General features: G+C 50.1%; 4 protein-coding genes across 4 annotated transcripts; 2 read left to right on the top strand and 2 right to left on the bottom strand.

The window, feature by feature from the left end:
• Positions 1-2,865: 2,865 nt before the first annotated feature.
• On the top strand, positions 2,866-4,612 carry UCRPA7_8345 (putative serine threonine-protein phosphatase 5 protein; the record flags this gene model as incomplete). The annotated part of the gene is made up of 6 exons (XM_007920859.1): positions 2,866-3,024; positions 3,107-3,187; positions 3,245-3,924; positions 3,978-4,339; positions 4,391-4,515; positions 4,574-4,612. 6 exons carry the CDS (start codon positions 2,866-2,868, stop codon positions 4,610-4,612), a joined length of 1,446 nt encoding a protein of 481 aa, XP_007919050.1.
• Positions 4,613-5,615: 1,003 nt separating this feature from the next.
• UCRPA7_8344 (putative transcription elongation factor spt-4 protein) lies at positions 5,616-6,035 on the top strand (the record flags this gene model as incomplete). Its single annotated transcript, XM_007920858.1, has 2 exons — positions 5,616-5,696; positions 5,751-6,035. The coding sequence occupies 2 exons, from the start codon at positions 5,616-5,618 to the stop codon at positions 6,033-6,035; spliced, it is 366 nt and encodes a 121-aa protein (XP_007919049.1).
• Positions 6,036-6,459: 424 nt separating this feature from the next.
• Positions 6,460-7,503, bottom strand: UCRPA7_8343 (putative zinc finger protein rts2 protein; the record flags this gene model as incomplete). Its single annotated transcript, XM_007920857.1, has 1 exon — positions 6,460-7,503. One exon carries the CDS (start codon positions 7,501-7,503, stop codon positions 6,460-6,462), a length of 1,044 nt encoding a protein of 347 aa, XP_007919048.1.
• Positions 7,504-12,863: 5,360 nt separating this feature from the next.
• Positions 12,864-14,713, bottom strand: UCRPA7_8342 (putative lysine-sensitive aspartokinase 3 protein; the record flags this gene model as incomplete). The annotated part of the gene is made up of 3 exons (XM_007920856.1): positions 12,864-12,961; positions 13,014-14,238; positions 14,624-14,713. 3 exons carry the CDS (start codon positions 14,711-14,713, stop codon positions 12,864-12,866), a joined length of 1,413 nt encoding a protein of 470 aa, XP_007919047.1.
• Between the last annotated feature and the right edge of the window lie 2,047 nt (positions 14,714-16,760).

Here is a 16,760-nt window from a genome sequence, read left to right as displayed (position 1 = left end):
CTGACCTCCCTCCTTCCTTTGACTGTAGATTGGATCCACGGCCAGTCCGAAAGATGTTGATATCTACACCTAGCGGAGCGTTCTTTTCTGCATCTTCGGGCGCTGAGGGAGCCATCACTGCGCCACGACTTGTGCGGAAAATGTTCACGTCGACACCTTCCGGAACTGCCTCATCCGCCAGCCCCGTTCCTGGCTCGTCTAGAGTAACAGGCACATCTTTAGTATCGACCTGCACTGTAGTTGCATCCGGCCGTTGGGAGATGTCATCTTGCACGACCTCTGGCCGTTGAGGCGTTATATCTTCAGCTTCATGCCTCGTTTTCTTCTGCGCAAGTTCCTGGAGCAGAGCGCTAGGTGATGAGGTAGCCCACGGAGCGGGTGTGAATTCAGGTCCCTTGGGCCTTATATTTTGCTTTAGGCTTACTCGAGCCAGGTCCTGTACAGCCGCATTGTCCAGAGGTGAGACGGGCTCTGCTGGAGTCTGCCCGGAAGCAGGCTCCTCGGGTGCATTAGCATTCGCGGAAGCTTCCCCTTGGGGGTTCACATGAGCCGTTGTCGCAGACCGAGGATCTTGTCCCTGGCGCTGTCGGAAAGCTGCGGCGACGCTCGAGGTCCTGTTGTAGCGCTCGAGCTGCCGCCCGCGTAGTGCAACATGTTTCGAAGCGACCAAGCGTGAGGCGCTGAGGACAGCCGCGAGATCGATAACGATGTCTGCGAACCTCATTGAAACCGTGGGGAGGGCCAGCGAGCCCGTAGATCCATCGCCTAGTTGCGAACGGAAGTTGTGGTCGGTACCCTGAGGTCGTGGGAAGCTTCGAGGTGCAGCTCACCCGAAAAAAAGTTGGAGCTCTGTCAATGATGCTATGACCCCTGCAGCCCTATAACAGCGGCAGGCAATGGCAGCATTAGCGGCAGGCAAAGCACTTCCAGGACTATCGATTGAGAGCTGATTCACTTTCAAACATGCAACACGGTCAATAATGATTATAACTCTTTTGATATATGTCTATGGGTATCTTTGTTTCAATTTCACAATTCCAAGCTCGTCGCCGGCGACAAGGCCTCATCAGGACGATGTCTTCGCTATGTTTTTAAGCCCCGAACCCCTGCTCCGAGGGGTTGCCTTTGCATGAAACGGACTGGTAGGCGTCCGTCCTGTGCTGCCCACCTTGCTCCAAAGTCTTTGAGCAGCCGGTGTTAGACCGCCTGTGACCCTTGGGCTATTTGGAAACCTCGGGACAGGCGTCTTGTCCACCTTTCCTGTCAGCCCTAGCTTTGCTGAAGTTCGCTTTGACTGAGCAATCCTTTCCACCATGCGATGATGAAGATCCTCCCGCTTGCTCTGTTCTTGCAGTTTGAAAGGATTGGGAGTCTCATCGCCAGGCCCCAAATTGATTACGGGTGCAGCTGGCGTGGGCTCTTCGGGTTCTTCGTCGTCTACGAACGCATATCCATTGACCCTAGGCGTCTCATTTCCACCGGCAGTAGAGTCTCTATCATTCGCTCGAGGCCGCCCAGCAATGGCGTCTCTGACGGCTGATAAAGATGGAGACGGTGGTACTGACGTGTCCGAAGAAATAACTAAATTCGGATTCGGGACTCGTGTGTTCGCATAGACGATGGATTTTGGTGGTGCGCGAGATGCCGCTTGTGCCCGTTGGGCGACCGATTCTAGAGATTCATCAGGGCCATCAGGGCTAAACATCAAGCCGTTCCTGGGATCGGCTACCCAATGGTCTGGAGCCGCTGGCCGGTCGTCCTTGTCCTTGATTGCCAGTCGGTCTTTTTTGAAGCCATCGTCAATGAGACTTCGACTTTGGCTGAGCTTCGCCTCAACTTCCTTCTGCTTTAATTGCTGTTTCGAGGGCAGTTTATTGCCCCTCCATAGCCATCCATACTTCTCTGCCCTCTTTTGATTTTGCTTATCCAGAAGCTTATAGAAGCTCTCATTGTCTTCGCTCGTGTACTTGGCTTGAAACGAGCCTAGGCTCATATTCGTGTCGACCTGAATGCTTTCCTCCATTGCAGATACCGAGGATACGGTCGACATGGGCGTGTCGCCGCCGTAGCCAACGGGTGTTTGCGCTCCCGATTGTAAAGATGCGCCCCTCCTCGACCGTTGTCTCCCTGGTGTCATGACTTGATGCAGCCGCCGGCTGGCGCTCGATATCCATCCTTGGTCCTTCGACTCTAATGCATCGAGGTACTCTTGCTGTGTTTCGCTTTCCAACAGGCCCGGGAAGAAGTCGCGCGCAATGATCTTCGACAATGCCTCTGTGTATGTCTCTTCGTCGATAACCTTCTTTGGTCGTTTGATCTTTTTTGACGGCGGCGGAGGTGGCATTAGGTCTGTGTCCGTCCTCTTGCGCACGAGGGCGCTGGACATGGAGCCTTGCGCCTCCATTGTCGAGATGGGCAGGTTGCGCAACGCGTGATGTTATTGAAGGGAAGAAGCCTGACGCCTAGAGCTACGACTCATAAATGCGACCCCCCACAGTGCCACTTGTGGCTCAGCACTGACTTCCACCTGGAGCCTCCCTTCTTATCAGATTAAAATGCTCCTTTTAGTACATGCGGGGTAAAATAAATTCTTTATGCAACTAACGGCTCTGCCGATCAGTACCACGGAGCCCCTGCCTGCGAGCCTTGGCAATAGAAACGCCGTGTGGAAGCCTTTGGAACTTGGAGCTTTTGCCTCGTCAAATTCGCAAAATCTCGCCCACGGAAGCTTCTACTTCCCGAACACGGCCTGTCCCCCAACGAGACGTCCCTCCCACTACAGTTCACCTTGTTCGCGACCATACAATTTACTCAAATTCCCACACAGGCAACTGGTCGTTCACGAGGAGCAGCTAGTAGGGAATAATGACGATAGACAAGGAGACGAAGGAGAAGGCTGTTGCCCTCAAGAACGAGGGCAACAAGGCCTTCAAAGCTCACGACTGGCCTACTGCCATAGATTTCTACTCACAGGCCATTGCATTGGACGATACGGAACCAACGTACTATGCGAACCGAGCTCAGGTTGGTGCCTACTCAACCCCCCTTGGTGTTGAAAGACCTCTCTTTCGTTGCTCGCGTGACTGACTGATATTTTATAACACAGGCCAACCTCAAATCGGAAGCATATGGATATGCGATAGCAGATGCGACGAAAGCGATCGAGCTTGATCCGAGCTTTGTAAAGGTTTGTAGGAGACTAGACCCCTTCTCTGATGCAAGCTAATGGTGCTGTGGCGAAAAGGCTTACTACCGGCGTGCTGTGGCATATGCAGCTATCCTTCGACCGAAAGATGCGATGATAGATTTCAAGTCATGTGTGAAGATTGAGCCCGGAAACAAGGATGCCAAACTCAAGCTTGTCGAGTGCCAAAAGATTGTGCGCCAGCTCGAATTCTTCGATGCCATCGAGGTTGGGGATGAGCCCTCTGCTGCCGAGGGTCTCGATGTTGCATCGATCGCTGTTGAGCCCGACTATGATGGTGTGAAGCTTGGTGATGAGATGACACAAGAGTTCATTGATGACATGACGGAGCGGTTCAAGACCGGCAAGAAGATTCACAAGAAATACGTCTACCAAATAATCCTGGCAGTCAAGAAGCTTGTATACGATGAGCCTACAATGGTCGAGGTCGACATTCCGGAAGACATCCAACTCACAGTATGCGGAGATACGCATGGCCAGTACTTCGATCTCATGGAGCTGTTCAGATTGAACGGAAGACCGGATGACAAGCACTGGTATCTTTTCAATGGCGACTTCGTTGATCGTGGATCATGGTCGACCGAGATTGCCCTGCTTCTCTACGCCAACAAGTGGCTCAGGCCCAAGAACTTCTTCCTCAATCGTGGCAACCACGAGACGGACGACATGAATAAGGTTTATGGCTTCGAGGGAGAATGCAAGGCCAAATATAATGAACGGTTGGTCCTCTAAGTCATGGCTGCAAATTGAAAACCACTAACATCTTGATTAGCATCTTCAAGCTCTTCTCAGAGAGTTTCTCGGCATTGCCTCTGGCGACACTGATTGGCAAGAAGTACTTCGTCCTTCACGGAGGTCTGTTCTCGGATGATAACGTCACACTCGACGACATTCGAGCCTTGGACAGACATAAGCAGCGACAGCCAGGCCAGGCTGGATTGATGATGGAGATGCTCTGGACAGATCCACAGACAGAGCCCGGCCGCGGACCGAGCAAACGTGGTGTAGGTATGCAATTCGGCCCGGATGTCACCAAGAGATTCTGTGAGAAGAACGGCTTGGAGGCAATCATCCGCAGTCACGAGGTCCGCATGCAGGGATATGAGGAGGAGCACGATGGCAAGTGCATAACTGGTATGTCTTATTTATCATCATTCATTCCGTCACGATATTAACTTTCTGCAGTGTTCTCTGCTCCCAAATACTGCGACATGACAGAGAACAGGGGCGCGTACATCAACATCGGCCCCGACTACAAACTCAACTTCCATCAGTTCGACGCCGTGCCTCATCCGAACATTCGGCCAATGGTAAGTCTTCTCCCGGTCTTGCCTATCCTTGTTCGGCACTGTGCTAACATGTTTGCAGGCATATGCGAACAACTCGATCATGTCGTCCCTGATGTAATGTACCGTGTCCTCCGCTTTCTGAATAGATTTCCCCCACGTGGAGCCTGCTTCAGCATAACAAGGAGTCCAGGTTGTGGCGTTTTTAGGTAGCCATCATCGAGCATCATGGTTGAAAGGCATAGTCTTTAGGATATGAAAATGCACATCATACCCCTGAATCAGGAGAGAGGGAGATGGGAGGGTGGTTGGATCATCCGCCAAATTGTATCCTTGTCATGACTTCCAGAGATTTTGCTGGTCTGTTCGGCCTAGGAGACTCCCAAGCCAGTCGCCGCATGCGCGAAGCTGTAATATGGTAGTCGTCCCCCCTCGAGACTCTCCGGTCCAAGCTGTGATTGCGGAAGTAAAGGGGCCAAGATCCTGCCGAGGCATACGAATCCAGCACTCTTTGCTCTGTACTTTAAGAATGTCGATAGGAATGGCAGTACCAGTGACGCCCAAGAATTGCCCCAAAGCTTTGGTGAAATACATGCGAATCTGAATCTCATCAACGGCTTCGGTCTCGGGGGGTTCAGTAACAACCTCCAAGTGAGCGTATGCATACGGCGGTTTCCTGATGGTGCTGGTGAAAAGTTCGTGGCATTTTTGTGACTTCTCCTTGGCTGTCGACAAATTTGACACATCGCCCTGTGCATCGACATCCATCTCGTCTCCGTCGCCAGGCATCTTGGGAAGCGTGCCGACTTGTAGGTTCCTCTTGGTGCCTCTTGACAAGCTCTTAAAAAAGCATGAATGATGCAAATGCGATAAGTAGATGTATTCGCATAACGTAGTTAAGCTTTGCCGCTTGAAGGCTGCCCTGTAGTTCAGGTGCGGCGGACCCAGGGCGAGGCCACAGCGTGGCGAAATAGCGGTTCCACCACTGACGCTTGCCTACTACAAATCACCTAAATCCACATGCAGCTTTTAGCCTCATCGAAAGTCTGCTCCAACGAAACCGGACAAAGGAAGCTCGCTCCTCCACCAACGTCGCCCTCACAGATCGACCCAGGCCGCCCACGATGTCGGAGAATTTCGTCGCACCGGGCCAGCAGCGCTACCTGCGCGCCTGCATGGTGTGCTCCATCGTCATGACCTACAGCGTACATCCCTCAGTCTCCCACCCTCCGTAACACTCGTACTAATGACCACGCCAGCGATTCCGCGATGAGGGCTGCCCCAACTGCGAAGAGTTCCTGCACCTCGCGGGCTCACCGGACCAGATCGACAGCTGCACGTCCCAGGTCTTCGAGGGCCTAATCTCCCTCGGCAGCCCGGGCAAGTCGTGGGTCGCGAAGTGGCAGCGTCTTGACGGCTATGTCAAGGGCGTCTACGCCATCAAGGTCTCGGGCCAGCTGCCGGACGACGTGCGCACCACGATCGAGGAGGAGTATAGGATACACTACATCCCACGTGACGGCAGCGCGACGGAGGCAGATTGATCGGCGGGACCGTTTGCAGCTCTCGCATAGAGAATATTTTATACGAAACGCACTACATGCCCGATAGCACGACGGCGTATTGATTGGGGTATTCAATGTCGCTCAAGTACAGAAGTACTCGACTGCGCGGCGTTGTATTATGCTTGTTAGCGATGGCGTTCAATAGGCACGGTGGTCAGGGGAAAAGACATTGAATGGAAGACGGCCATCGAGCATGTCGGTGCCGTCAATAGATGATGGGAGCGGACGAATTGCGTAGACCACATGCAGAATGGAGTAGATGCTAGATTTCGGTCGTAAAGTGAGGTGTAACGATGTTGCATATGCCTAATGTTCCTAATCTAGCCAGCCTGGTATCATAATAAAGACTGCCGCCATAGCCATAACGCCCTAGTGATGCATTTTCGTGAACTCGAATCCTGTACTACTGGCGTTGCTTCTTGTTGGGACCGCCAAAACCTGATCCTTCTCGTTGCCTCTTCCGTTCCTGCCTCTCCATCTCCTCTCTCATGATTCTCTCGGCCTCGCTCATTTTCTTGGGCTGCTCGATTTTGGCAGACTTCTTTGCGCCACTAGAAAAAGCGTTGCCCTTCTTGGCTTGTGCGAACACATTCTTCGGTTGTGGTTTAGCCCCGAATTTCAAGGCCAAGGGTTTCGCTTCGGCCTCCTTTTCAGACGCCTTGGCCTGTTCTAGAGCGCTGTCCGTGTTGGGCAATCCATCCGTAGCACCTGATATAGCAACCTCTGCTGACGGGCTCTTCTTCGGTGACTGCTGTCCTTCGGCAGGCGAGGCTGTTGCACTCGGATCCTCTTTGGGAGCCGCCTTGGCTCCGAATGACAGTTTGATCTTTTCGCCTTCTTGCCTCTGCAACCCTCGGTCCTCTTCTTCATCTTTTTCGGTGTCTCCTCGAGCCCTGGCCGCCTGTTCCGCCCGCTTGATCTGCTCACGAATCATCTTCTGCTCCAGTTCCTCATTGCCCCTGTCCTGCATCTCCTTGCGCCGCAGCGCCTCATGCCTCTTGAGCGCCTCGGGCGAGTTGTCTATCCACGCAATGTGGATGCCCTTGTCCGTCTCCTCGACGCGGCAGATGCCCTCGCGGCCGAGATACTTTGCGAACTCGGTCAGCGACGGCCAGCGCGTGGCGTTCATGTGGACGTGTTCCTTGTTGGCGATGTACTCCTGGTAGAAATGGTTGATCTGCACGCTCTTGGTGCCGTGGCCCGTCCGCAGCAGCTGCAGAAAGTCCTTCTTGAACTGCTCGCTGAACTCGTTGATCGCCTTCTTCGGGTCCTCGCCCACCACCAGCATCTGCCGCACGTGGCTCTCGCTCTGGACGTGCATCTTGAAGCCGTTCTCGTCCCGCATCTGTCGGGAACATACTTGGCAGTACCATCGCAGCCGCTGCAAGCCCTTGGACTTGAGCTTGTTGCTTAGGTACTTCGTCGAACCGACTTCTGCCTTCGGCATTATGGTGAATTATGTCGAAGGGCAGTAGTTGACAAAAACCTGAATGAACGCGATTGCAGTTGAAGATCTACCGATCATGCGCTAGCAGTGGCGGAGGGAAGCGGCAAATTTCTGCAGCCTTGATCTTGTAGGTGTTTTGGGTACAGCTGGTTATCGCTACAGAACTGTGGCCTAGTTATGCGCTTTCTACCACTGCATATAGGTACTCCTGGTAATCACTGCCCCACACTAGTCCGATTTGGTTAGACCCATCCTTGTTGTATAGCCTTGTCACTCAGCAAAAGAATCCAGAGTTTACCAGGTCTCGATCTTGACAGATACTACTCTCGAACCATGACCTTGATCATTCTTGTCAGTTCCCTTCCTGCCTTTATCTTTTACTTGATCTATACTATACTCTATCCAATGTCGAGACCATTATGGATTCTAGAAAGAAATATGAGACAAGCTGTATGCGGAAAGAGAGATAATAAGAAAGTGATAAGTAGTTAATAAAGCAATATATGAGAACCCCCACGGGCGCATGCAAAAGGAGCGCCTCATTTTCAGAGCTGAGGTACTGTTGTTGGACAATGAGGGTTAACACGTGTTATGCTTCCAGCTATCAGGAGATTACAAAAGGCAGATGGGACGACATACAAAAGGCCAAACCTGCATATCAGCTAGACACAGCCTTTTTTCCCCAGTCCCAGCTTCTATCGCTTTCTGCTTACTACTGCCCGTTATCTATTTCCTTCCTTCCGATATTAAGGCTGGAAGTGCCTGTATCTACCTGTTGTCCATCGCTGCTCTGTTAATATGACCATGGCGGGCGCTGTGCCAGCTGAAGAAGCCGTCTCGTGGTCACAGGACTCAGTGACCGTCTTTGACGCCAAAAGCATCAAGAAGTTGTTGTCCGATTTTGACAATGCTCTCGATTACACTGCCACTCGAATAGAAATCCATGAAATGGTTGATCTAGGTCAACAAAGTCGAATAGAAGAACTTACGAACTTGGTGAATCAGACACACCAAATCCGAGAAAAGGTTGTCAAGCATATGAAGATGTGGCCCCTCAAAATAGTTCTGGATTGGGCACTCACACGCAATGATTTCTCACAAGATCTGCTTATTCTGCAAGAGAATTGCTCGAGAATAAATGAAATCCTCTTAATCTTGATGAAGGCAGAGTTGTAAGCTTTTAGGCTCTTTACTTGTAAGTTCCTGCAATTGATGACAACACAGACAACAGATTCGAGTGGTCCGTGAAGCCGAATATAGTGAAATACGTACAACAAAAGAACTGGAGCTCAAGCTGCTCGAACTTGAAAAGGAGGCATGCATAAAGAAAAAGGAGAAGCTGAAGTTACACAATCTTGTTGAGAAAGGTCAGATAGACTTGGTGCAAGAGATGTTGAAACAAGGTCCTCCAACGCTAGGACTAGATGATATGGGGAGACTTCCACTTCATATAGCTGCGAAGAATGGCCGCGTTGACATGACTAAAATTCTCTTAGATGTCAAAGACTGCGGTCTTGACACATACGACAATTTGGGCAAGACTCCCCTGCATTATGCTATTGAAGGAGCACACCTGGAAGTTGCGGAGTGCCTTCTCTCGAAGTGTCCAGATCTCAGTAACACAGACCAGTCATCACACTCAGCCCTGAGCCTCGTTTTCGGCAATGAAAGACATTACAAAATCAGCCGGCTAATTACGGATAGAATATTGTCGTACGGCCCTAGTGAGATAGATAAACGTCCGTCGCCAGATTCCGGAGTCGATCCCAGGGTGATTGGCCTAATCACTGCCGCTGCATCGGGAGACGAGAACAAGATATTGAATCTTCTGCGAGAAGATATAAGTGTGGATGGCCGGGACGCGTATGGATACAATGCTCTTTATGAGGCAACGCGATTTGGTCATGTCCATGTTGTTCAGCTTCTGATCGCAGCTGGGGCAGATGTCAATGCCCGCAATGGACCTCAGGGTGATACATCTCTCCATGGCATCATTGACAAGGGACAAATGTTCCTAGACCTATTGCAACCATTCGCTCAGCTATTCCGCTCAAGAGCAGAGCGAATTATTCTGAGTACACGACACAATGAGGTGGCACACATTCTCCTGCGATACGGGGCTCGCTCTGATTTGAAGAGATGGGATGGCATGACACCTGCCGATCTAGCTACTCAGATTCTAGGAAATGGGCCAAATCTTGAGAATCAAATCCCTTCACAGTCCACAAAGAAGAACTATGGAGACCTTCCGAAAGGAAAATGTGATAATCTAATGATTGAGGAGAAGGAAGTCATTGAAAAGCTTCGCCATGCTATCGAGAATCCACCGCCAGTCACTCAAAAACCTCGCCCGGAGAAATGGAGTCCTCTACCGCAGAATCTTTCCAGAGAAAGAAAAGCAGTATGCCAATATTTCAGAATATGGGCCCAACGTCATGATAGCAAATCATTTAGGTACCTGAACGATGCAACTGTGGACGGGTTTATCTATGATCAGAGCCCGGAGTCAGTACAAGTAGAAAAGTTTCGCAATCTCGGGGAAACATTGGCAACGCACCACCCTGGAGGTAGGAACAGACACGACCATGGAGACAAACAAAATTGGAATTGGATACATCTTCCTGCTAATAACGTAAGCCGAAATCCATGACTGAGGCGGGTATCTTTATGCATTATGAAAGACTGACTCGTCTTGCCTCCCTAGAAACGATGGGCCAAGGTGATGAGATCCTAAGCTGATTGCACTCCTTTCCTTGACTGACAATATTGATAGGACCTTATTCGTGTCTTATCAAGTAACAATATTATTGATACGGACAACACATGGGATTTGGAAGCTTTCATTGACGATTCGTATTGCGAGTACCGAGGCTGGGCAACGTACGCAAGATACCGCAAACCCCAGTTCGTGAAGCAAGCAGAGGGCAATGGTGATGTCTTCTCTGTAGTTGTAAGTGAGCATCTAATAAATTTTGCCCACGGATCGCTCATGGGTGTATTGCAGATACCATATTTCGATGCAGAAACCGAGGCATTTTTGGACTGTCCAGACCCCAAGAGTGAACACTTCTCAATGAAGCAGAGACTAGAAGAGGCATATCTTCATGGGCGCGAAGACGCGGAAGACTTACATCTCGCTTGCACACTCGATCAGTCATACTACACGTCGCTAAGACATCCACGGGATAGAGCTAGAGACCAGGTAGTATATCGGTTTGACCGTCAAGCTGGAAGACCTCCCAAGATACTGATGGTTAATCAACTCTGGTTATGGAAGATTGACAAAAGTGTGTCACTAACTTTTCGACTTGAGATGCCCACTGACTTGATAGATACCATTGTCACAGCACTGCCCGAACGCTGGGACGAAAGCGAAAAGCTTGATACGTTCTACCATATCTTACGCTGCATATGGAATGAGCCTCCACCATCCCTAGACCAAATGATATTTACTATACTTCAACAATGCCTCAGTTTCGTTGACGCACCATTAAACTCTGGTCTCAATGAGAATTTGTTTAATATTTTCGAGCAAAGCATTGCATCGGTGGTAAGAACCCCGCGGAAAGGACCTGGTTTATTTTTGACATAATTAGTCGAACAAAGAAGCAATCCGTTATAAACATTTTCGCCGACACCAGGAGCAGTATGCTAAGCTAATTTCGAGAGAGAGACAAAAGGGACAAGATGGGAACTTGACACGGCTCGAAGAAGAGGCTTTAGTCGATGTAGAGGATGCTATACCGAATTTGAGAGAGAGACAAAAGGGACAACAGGCAAACTTGACGCCGCTTGAAGAAGAAGATTCGGTCAGTGCAGAGGATCATATTTGCGATATCATCGAAGAAGTCAAGGATCTTGAGGAGATCAAAGACATCCTGGATGAACTTCGAATGATTCAACGAGTCCTTGACGACCAAGCTACCGTGCTGTGGGAGTACACTAAGCATCAACAGTCAATGATACGTTTTCAAGGAAATAACGAAAGATCGATCCTCCGATCCCGTCGAGAAAAAGTAAGACGGCTTTACGGAGAGGCTGAGTCGGTAGAAGCATCGGTATGCTCTCAAAATATGTTTGGCTCGCTCGTATTTTCGCTCTAGACTAACATGCCAACAGCTTAGAAATCTTTTGGACTTGAAACAAAAGCAGGGTAACCTCAACGAGGCAAGGGACACACGAAAGCTAGCTGCAGATGCGGAGAATAGAGCATTAGCTGGAGAACAGCAGTCCCGATTGCTCTTATTCACAGTCGTCACCGTGATTTATGTAAGACTATTAGAGCTCTTCAAAATTCAGAAATTCTTACAAAGTGCAGACTCCATTAGCATTTATCACCGGACTTTTCGCCATTCCTAGCCAAGACTTTCCCAAGGATGATAGCAGTGCAGTTACGTGGCGATGGTGGCAGATTCTTCTGGGATCATGTAAGTGTATGCACCAACGATCAATCCGACCTAACTAATGAACGGGTATTTAGTGATATCTGAAGCTGTAACACTACTGGTTGTCTATCTCTATTGGTACCGGCCAGGAGAGCTTTATAGACTTTGGAGTAGTCAGGATAGTAAAACCAGTGGTCGAGAAACCCTTCCCAAGCTGGAGCCTCAAACACCGTTTCAATCAGGAAAACACCCAGCAGCTGCATCAATCCAGAAGGTCAGATGCACTACTTGTGAGTATGAGGGACAGCAAACCCCCGGGAGAGTTGTCTAGCATACTACTCGCTGCTATTTTTCAATGAGTTGAAATTTTTCAAGACCGCATTAAAGGAGGCTTAGCCAACAATAGCACAGACTGGGCACTTCTTTTGTCAAGTCTCAAAATTTCGTCTTTCTTATCATCATGGCCATGTGAGAGCAAGGTTTGTTAACATTACTTGTGTTGACCACAATCTAATACTGGGTTTTCCGAAGAGTATACTTGCCATTTTCCAACGAGTAAACAGGGTGGTTTTTGACAGGATATTCAAATATAGAAGAAGTTTGCTTTAAAACGAGGTTGCTTTAAAACAAGGTTGCTTTAAAACAAGGTTCGCTGGCCTATTTTGTCTCTGCTGTTTGTTAAGAGGGGGGGAATGCCTGGTTTGTTGGGTTATCAATAGCCAAACACAATCGAATTTGAGTTACAACACGACATACACCTTTTTGCAGAAACACTCGATCTATTCTTCAGAACCAAACCGAGGCTATCCAAAAATGCAACCGTGCCAAAAATGCCCGGAGACTCCTCAAGATCAAGACTCGAATGCAAGATAACTCTTTTTGAAAAATGCAACTCTGACCTCCAATGCTCTCTAGTAGATGCAACGGTATGGTATTTCGTAGTATATATTCTCAACCCCAACTGGACCGCCTTCTCTATTCCAGAAACGTGAACAGGTTGGTGTGAAGCACGTTCATTGCTCGCGTTGCGTCTCTCGCATCGATGACACAGGATATGTTGATCTCACTCGCACCTGAAGACTGATTAGTGAAATGCTCGAGTAAGGAGGGAGTCGAGACACGAACCTTGTGAGATCATCTCAATATTTACATTGTGCTCGCCGAGAGTGGAGAACATCTTGCCCGCAATACCGATCATGTTCTTCATGTCCGCACCAACGAGACTGAGGATAGCCATGTCGTGAAGAACGCTGACGTCGCCGTACTGCTCCAGCTCTACCTTGGCCTTCTCGAAGTTGCTCGCATCCGAATCTGTCAGCTGGATGGCCATGGACACGTGGACCTCGCTGGTGGAGATCAAATCGACTGAGATCTGATACTTGTCGAGGATCGAGAATACCCTGGCAAAGAAGCCATGGGCGATGGACCGCTTATTTGAGTGAACGTTGATGACGGAAATCTTGTCTTTGATCGTCACCGCCGTAGGTCGCTTGGGCGTTTTCCTCAGGTCCGCTTCTGAAGGCCGCGACCGCCTGAGTTGTTGCGCAGGAGATAAGACGGGGTCAGGGATTACTATCGTTCCCTCGCCCCTTGGGTTCTTGACATTCTTGATGCGCACTGGGATGGGCGGCTCCGCCTTGATCACCTGGTCCATCGTCAAGTGGTGTATGACCTCCGATCCGTAAAATGTCAGCTCGGCCGCTTCTGACGGAGTGATGGAAGACAGAAGCCTCGCGGTAGGGACCTTTGTCGGATCGGCCGTGAAGATACCATCCACCTCCTTCCAGATCTGAAGCTCGTTTGCCTTTGTTCCAACAGCTACCAGGGCGGCGCAGAGATCAGTATAGCCGCGACCAATATCTCCATCAATAAGACTGCCAGGGACGTTGCCGAAGAACCCAGTGATGACGGGTACCCGCTCCCCGCAAGCCAGGACCTTCTTCTTGATCACAGCTACAGCCTCCTTATAGAAGGTGACATCCAACCGGGCCGAATTGTCATAATGGATGAGGTCCGCAAGATCAACATACTCCGCCTCGACATGCCTGTCCTTAAGCATATATGCCATAAACCTGCAGCTCAGCTTCTCGCCAAAGCTCACAACTCTGTCTTTTGATCTCGAGTTGACCTCGAGGTTGAAACGCCTGGCCGCCACAATGTACTCGATGAGCTCCTGGCACTCATTTTGTATGTCGTCGGATAGAGCCTTTTGCAGATCGGCGTCTCTTATGAAGGACTGCACGGCGAAGAGGTGGTCGTTGCAGATGTCTTGGATGATGCTCTTAGCCTCCTCTACAAGCTCATTCTGGGTGTCCTCCACACCGCTTGCGGCATCGATATTTCGTAGCCTCTTGTATACTTCCAATAACCTAGACGCAAGAAGGGGTTGTCAGCAGGTGCCGCCAGATTACGGTCTGGCGCATTCGACAGGGGGGGAGACGCCCCTACAATTGCACCTCGAGATGTGACTCACCGACTGGTGGTTCCAGTGACTTTCTTTCCAGCACTCCTGGCCGAGCAGACGACGGCGATCTTATTGCGGCTCAGATTTGCCCTAAAACTAGTCAATTGACGTCCGAGGGAGGGCTCAATGGCTCGGGGGCGTACCTGATGATGTCTTCTGCGATCTGACATAAGGCGGGCGCACACGTTAGTCTCGCGGGACGGATTGTATGACAAGCAACCGGGCAAAACAGAGGCAAACAGACTGGGAAAAGGGCCCTGCTTTAACTGACCTTGTCTGGGAACTTGCCGACGCTCGTTCCGCCAAACTTCTGGACTACCCATCCATTGTCGCTGACGTTCTTCAACACGGACCGGGTCATGGTGACTCGACTGGGCCTCGGCGAGGGGCAGCGAACAGCGGCCTCGGTACCGGTGGTTTCCTCCCGCATGCAAGGACGGCAGAGCCGGTGACGGAATACGGATCAATTGCCCTTGTAAATTTTGTACAGTGTCGAGCGTGTTTCGTGGAGTATGACTGTTTGTCGGGAGCGAGTTCGTTCAAGGTGGAGGGGCAGCGAGAAGAGAGTTGGAAAAGAAGCGCAAAGTGCCCCCGGATTTTATGAGATACTAGGTAGTCTAGCGCACACCTCTTACTACTCGCACTCGCAGATCGGGCACCGTGAGTCAGACAAGTAGCAACACGGGATACTCTGATGGGCAAAGAGCTAAGGTAATCATTCAAGTCTCCAGGCTAAGACATATAAGTTACGTGGGGGGAACAGAGCCCTAGGCATTCTCTCTGCCTTCTATTATGGAATTCCTTCAAGGGACCCCCGAATCCCAGCAACCCATGCAGTGCCATTATCGGAGCTTTGGAGGGGTTCAATTTTTTTTCTTCTCCCTCGCATCGCCCTTCGAGGTGGGGCAGTGCTACCATTGCTACGTGTAGGCTCATTGGTGCGCCATGTGGGCGGGAGCACCTGCGCTGCGCCCAGGTGGTTCGGGCTCTAACCGCAGCGGCATGTGGCTCACTGACGCAATCTCAGATCTGCCAATTGCATCGGCTGGGACAACGACCTGGGCTGACCTTGGCCAGTATCACCAGACATCTGGAACAGACAGTGCAGCCCATCTTGCCTATATCGTCTCTCCACGTTGATCATGGTCTGCAGTGGGTTGTCGCCTGCTTTCCTCACGCAAGCTTGTTTGGTGGGTACGCTACAAAGTCAGGCTCGAGGCATGCCCAGGTCGCAAGCAGAGCACTTACCTTCCCTTGTCTTCTCCCTCCCAGCATGGATTGTATCTCTTAATGCATTACATCAGTCTTCCGACTCTCACTCCTGTAATGTAGCCTTTTAGCAATGATGAGCAATCTCATAGCATAATCAGATTATGTTGTCACTCGCTACATCCTACATAGCTCCTCTCTTACTAGAAAAGTACCAGCTTGCAAGACTTATCACAAACGGATATCAATGGTGCCTTTCTTTCTCATGTTTCTCGTACATTTTTTAAGTTTCCTTTCAAAAAACAATGTCAATCATCCAATAATCAAATGTAGCTCTTCCAAGTCGAGAAGATCTTGAATATTGAGTCGATGATATAGTCGTCTTAAGGAAGCCCGAACAAGTTTCAAAACGATATATTTCTACGGGTGCACTCAAACCTCAGCAGTAATAAGAGTTAAAGAAAAAAAAAATTTGTTGTTAGCGAAATATGAAATGACTATCCTGATTGTACAAGTTCAAACACCGGCCTGTGCCAGATGCCAACTTGTCGTACACCGAGAAGGAAATCATCAATCATCTCATATACGCAAACCCAGCCGAGTCTACTGTGGATCATAAGGAGAATGTCTTTGCATATCCGACGCCCATACTCCTAACCCCGAAGTATCCGGGTGAAAATCAAATGGAGTTTGAAGTTGAAACGGTCGGTAAGGGGCCTGAGGTCCATTCAAGCGAACGAGTAACCTTGAAATTTCCTTTTCATATCCCTTGGAAGGATAGTGAGATTTCCCAACCCATGGATTATATGGATCTCGGTTTCCTCTGAGCCATCCGTCACTTATGTTGTCGTACTGCCTCATCTGTTCGTCGATCAGAGCAAGGGCGTCGGGAGTCAGAGGCTGACCTGGGGATAGAGTCGGCGGACGAGTTGTCAAGTTTGAGGGATGGTACCCTGTAGAGTCTGCCGCCGAGCCGACACTGGGCTGCTTTGAATCAATACTCGCCCGATCTATCTCCAGTCTCTCTTCTTCCTTCTTATCTAGCTCCTTCCGTCTCAGCGGCAACCCCTTTTGTCGTTTGTGCTCTGCTTGAAGGTTCTCCTTTCGTCCCAGTTGGGAGTCCTTCTGTTGCTTATGTCGCATTATCTCCGCTGTCTTTCGCTCTGCCTCCTTTTCTTGTCTCAGCCCCACCTGGTTTT

This window comes from Phaeoacremonium minimum (assembly GCF_000392275.1).
Source record: "Phaeoacremonium minimum UCRPA7 unplaced genomic scaffold PA7_03_scaffold_592, whole genome shotgun sequence".
NCBI lineage: Eukaryota > Fungi > Ascomycota > Sordariomycetes > Togniniales > Togniniaceae > Phaeoacremonium > Phaeoacremonium minimum.
This window is presented reverse-complemented; position numbering and strand designations above follow the sequence as displayed.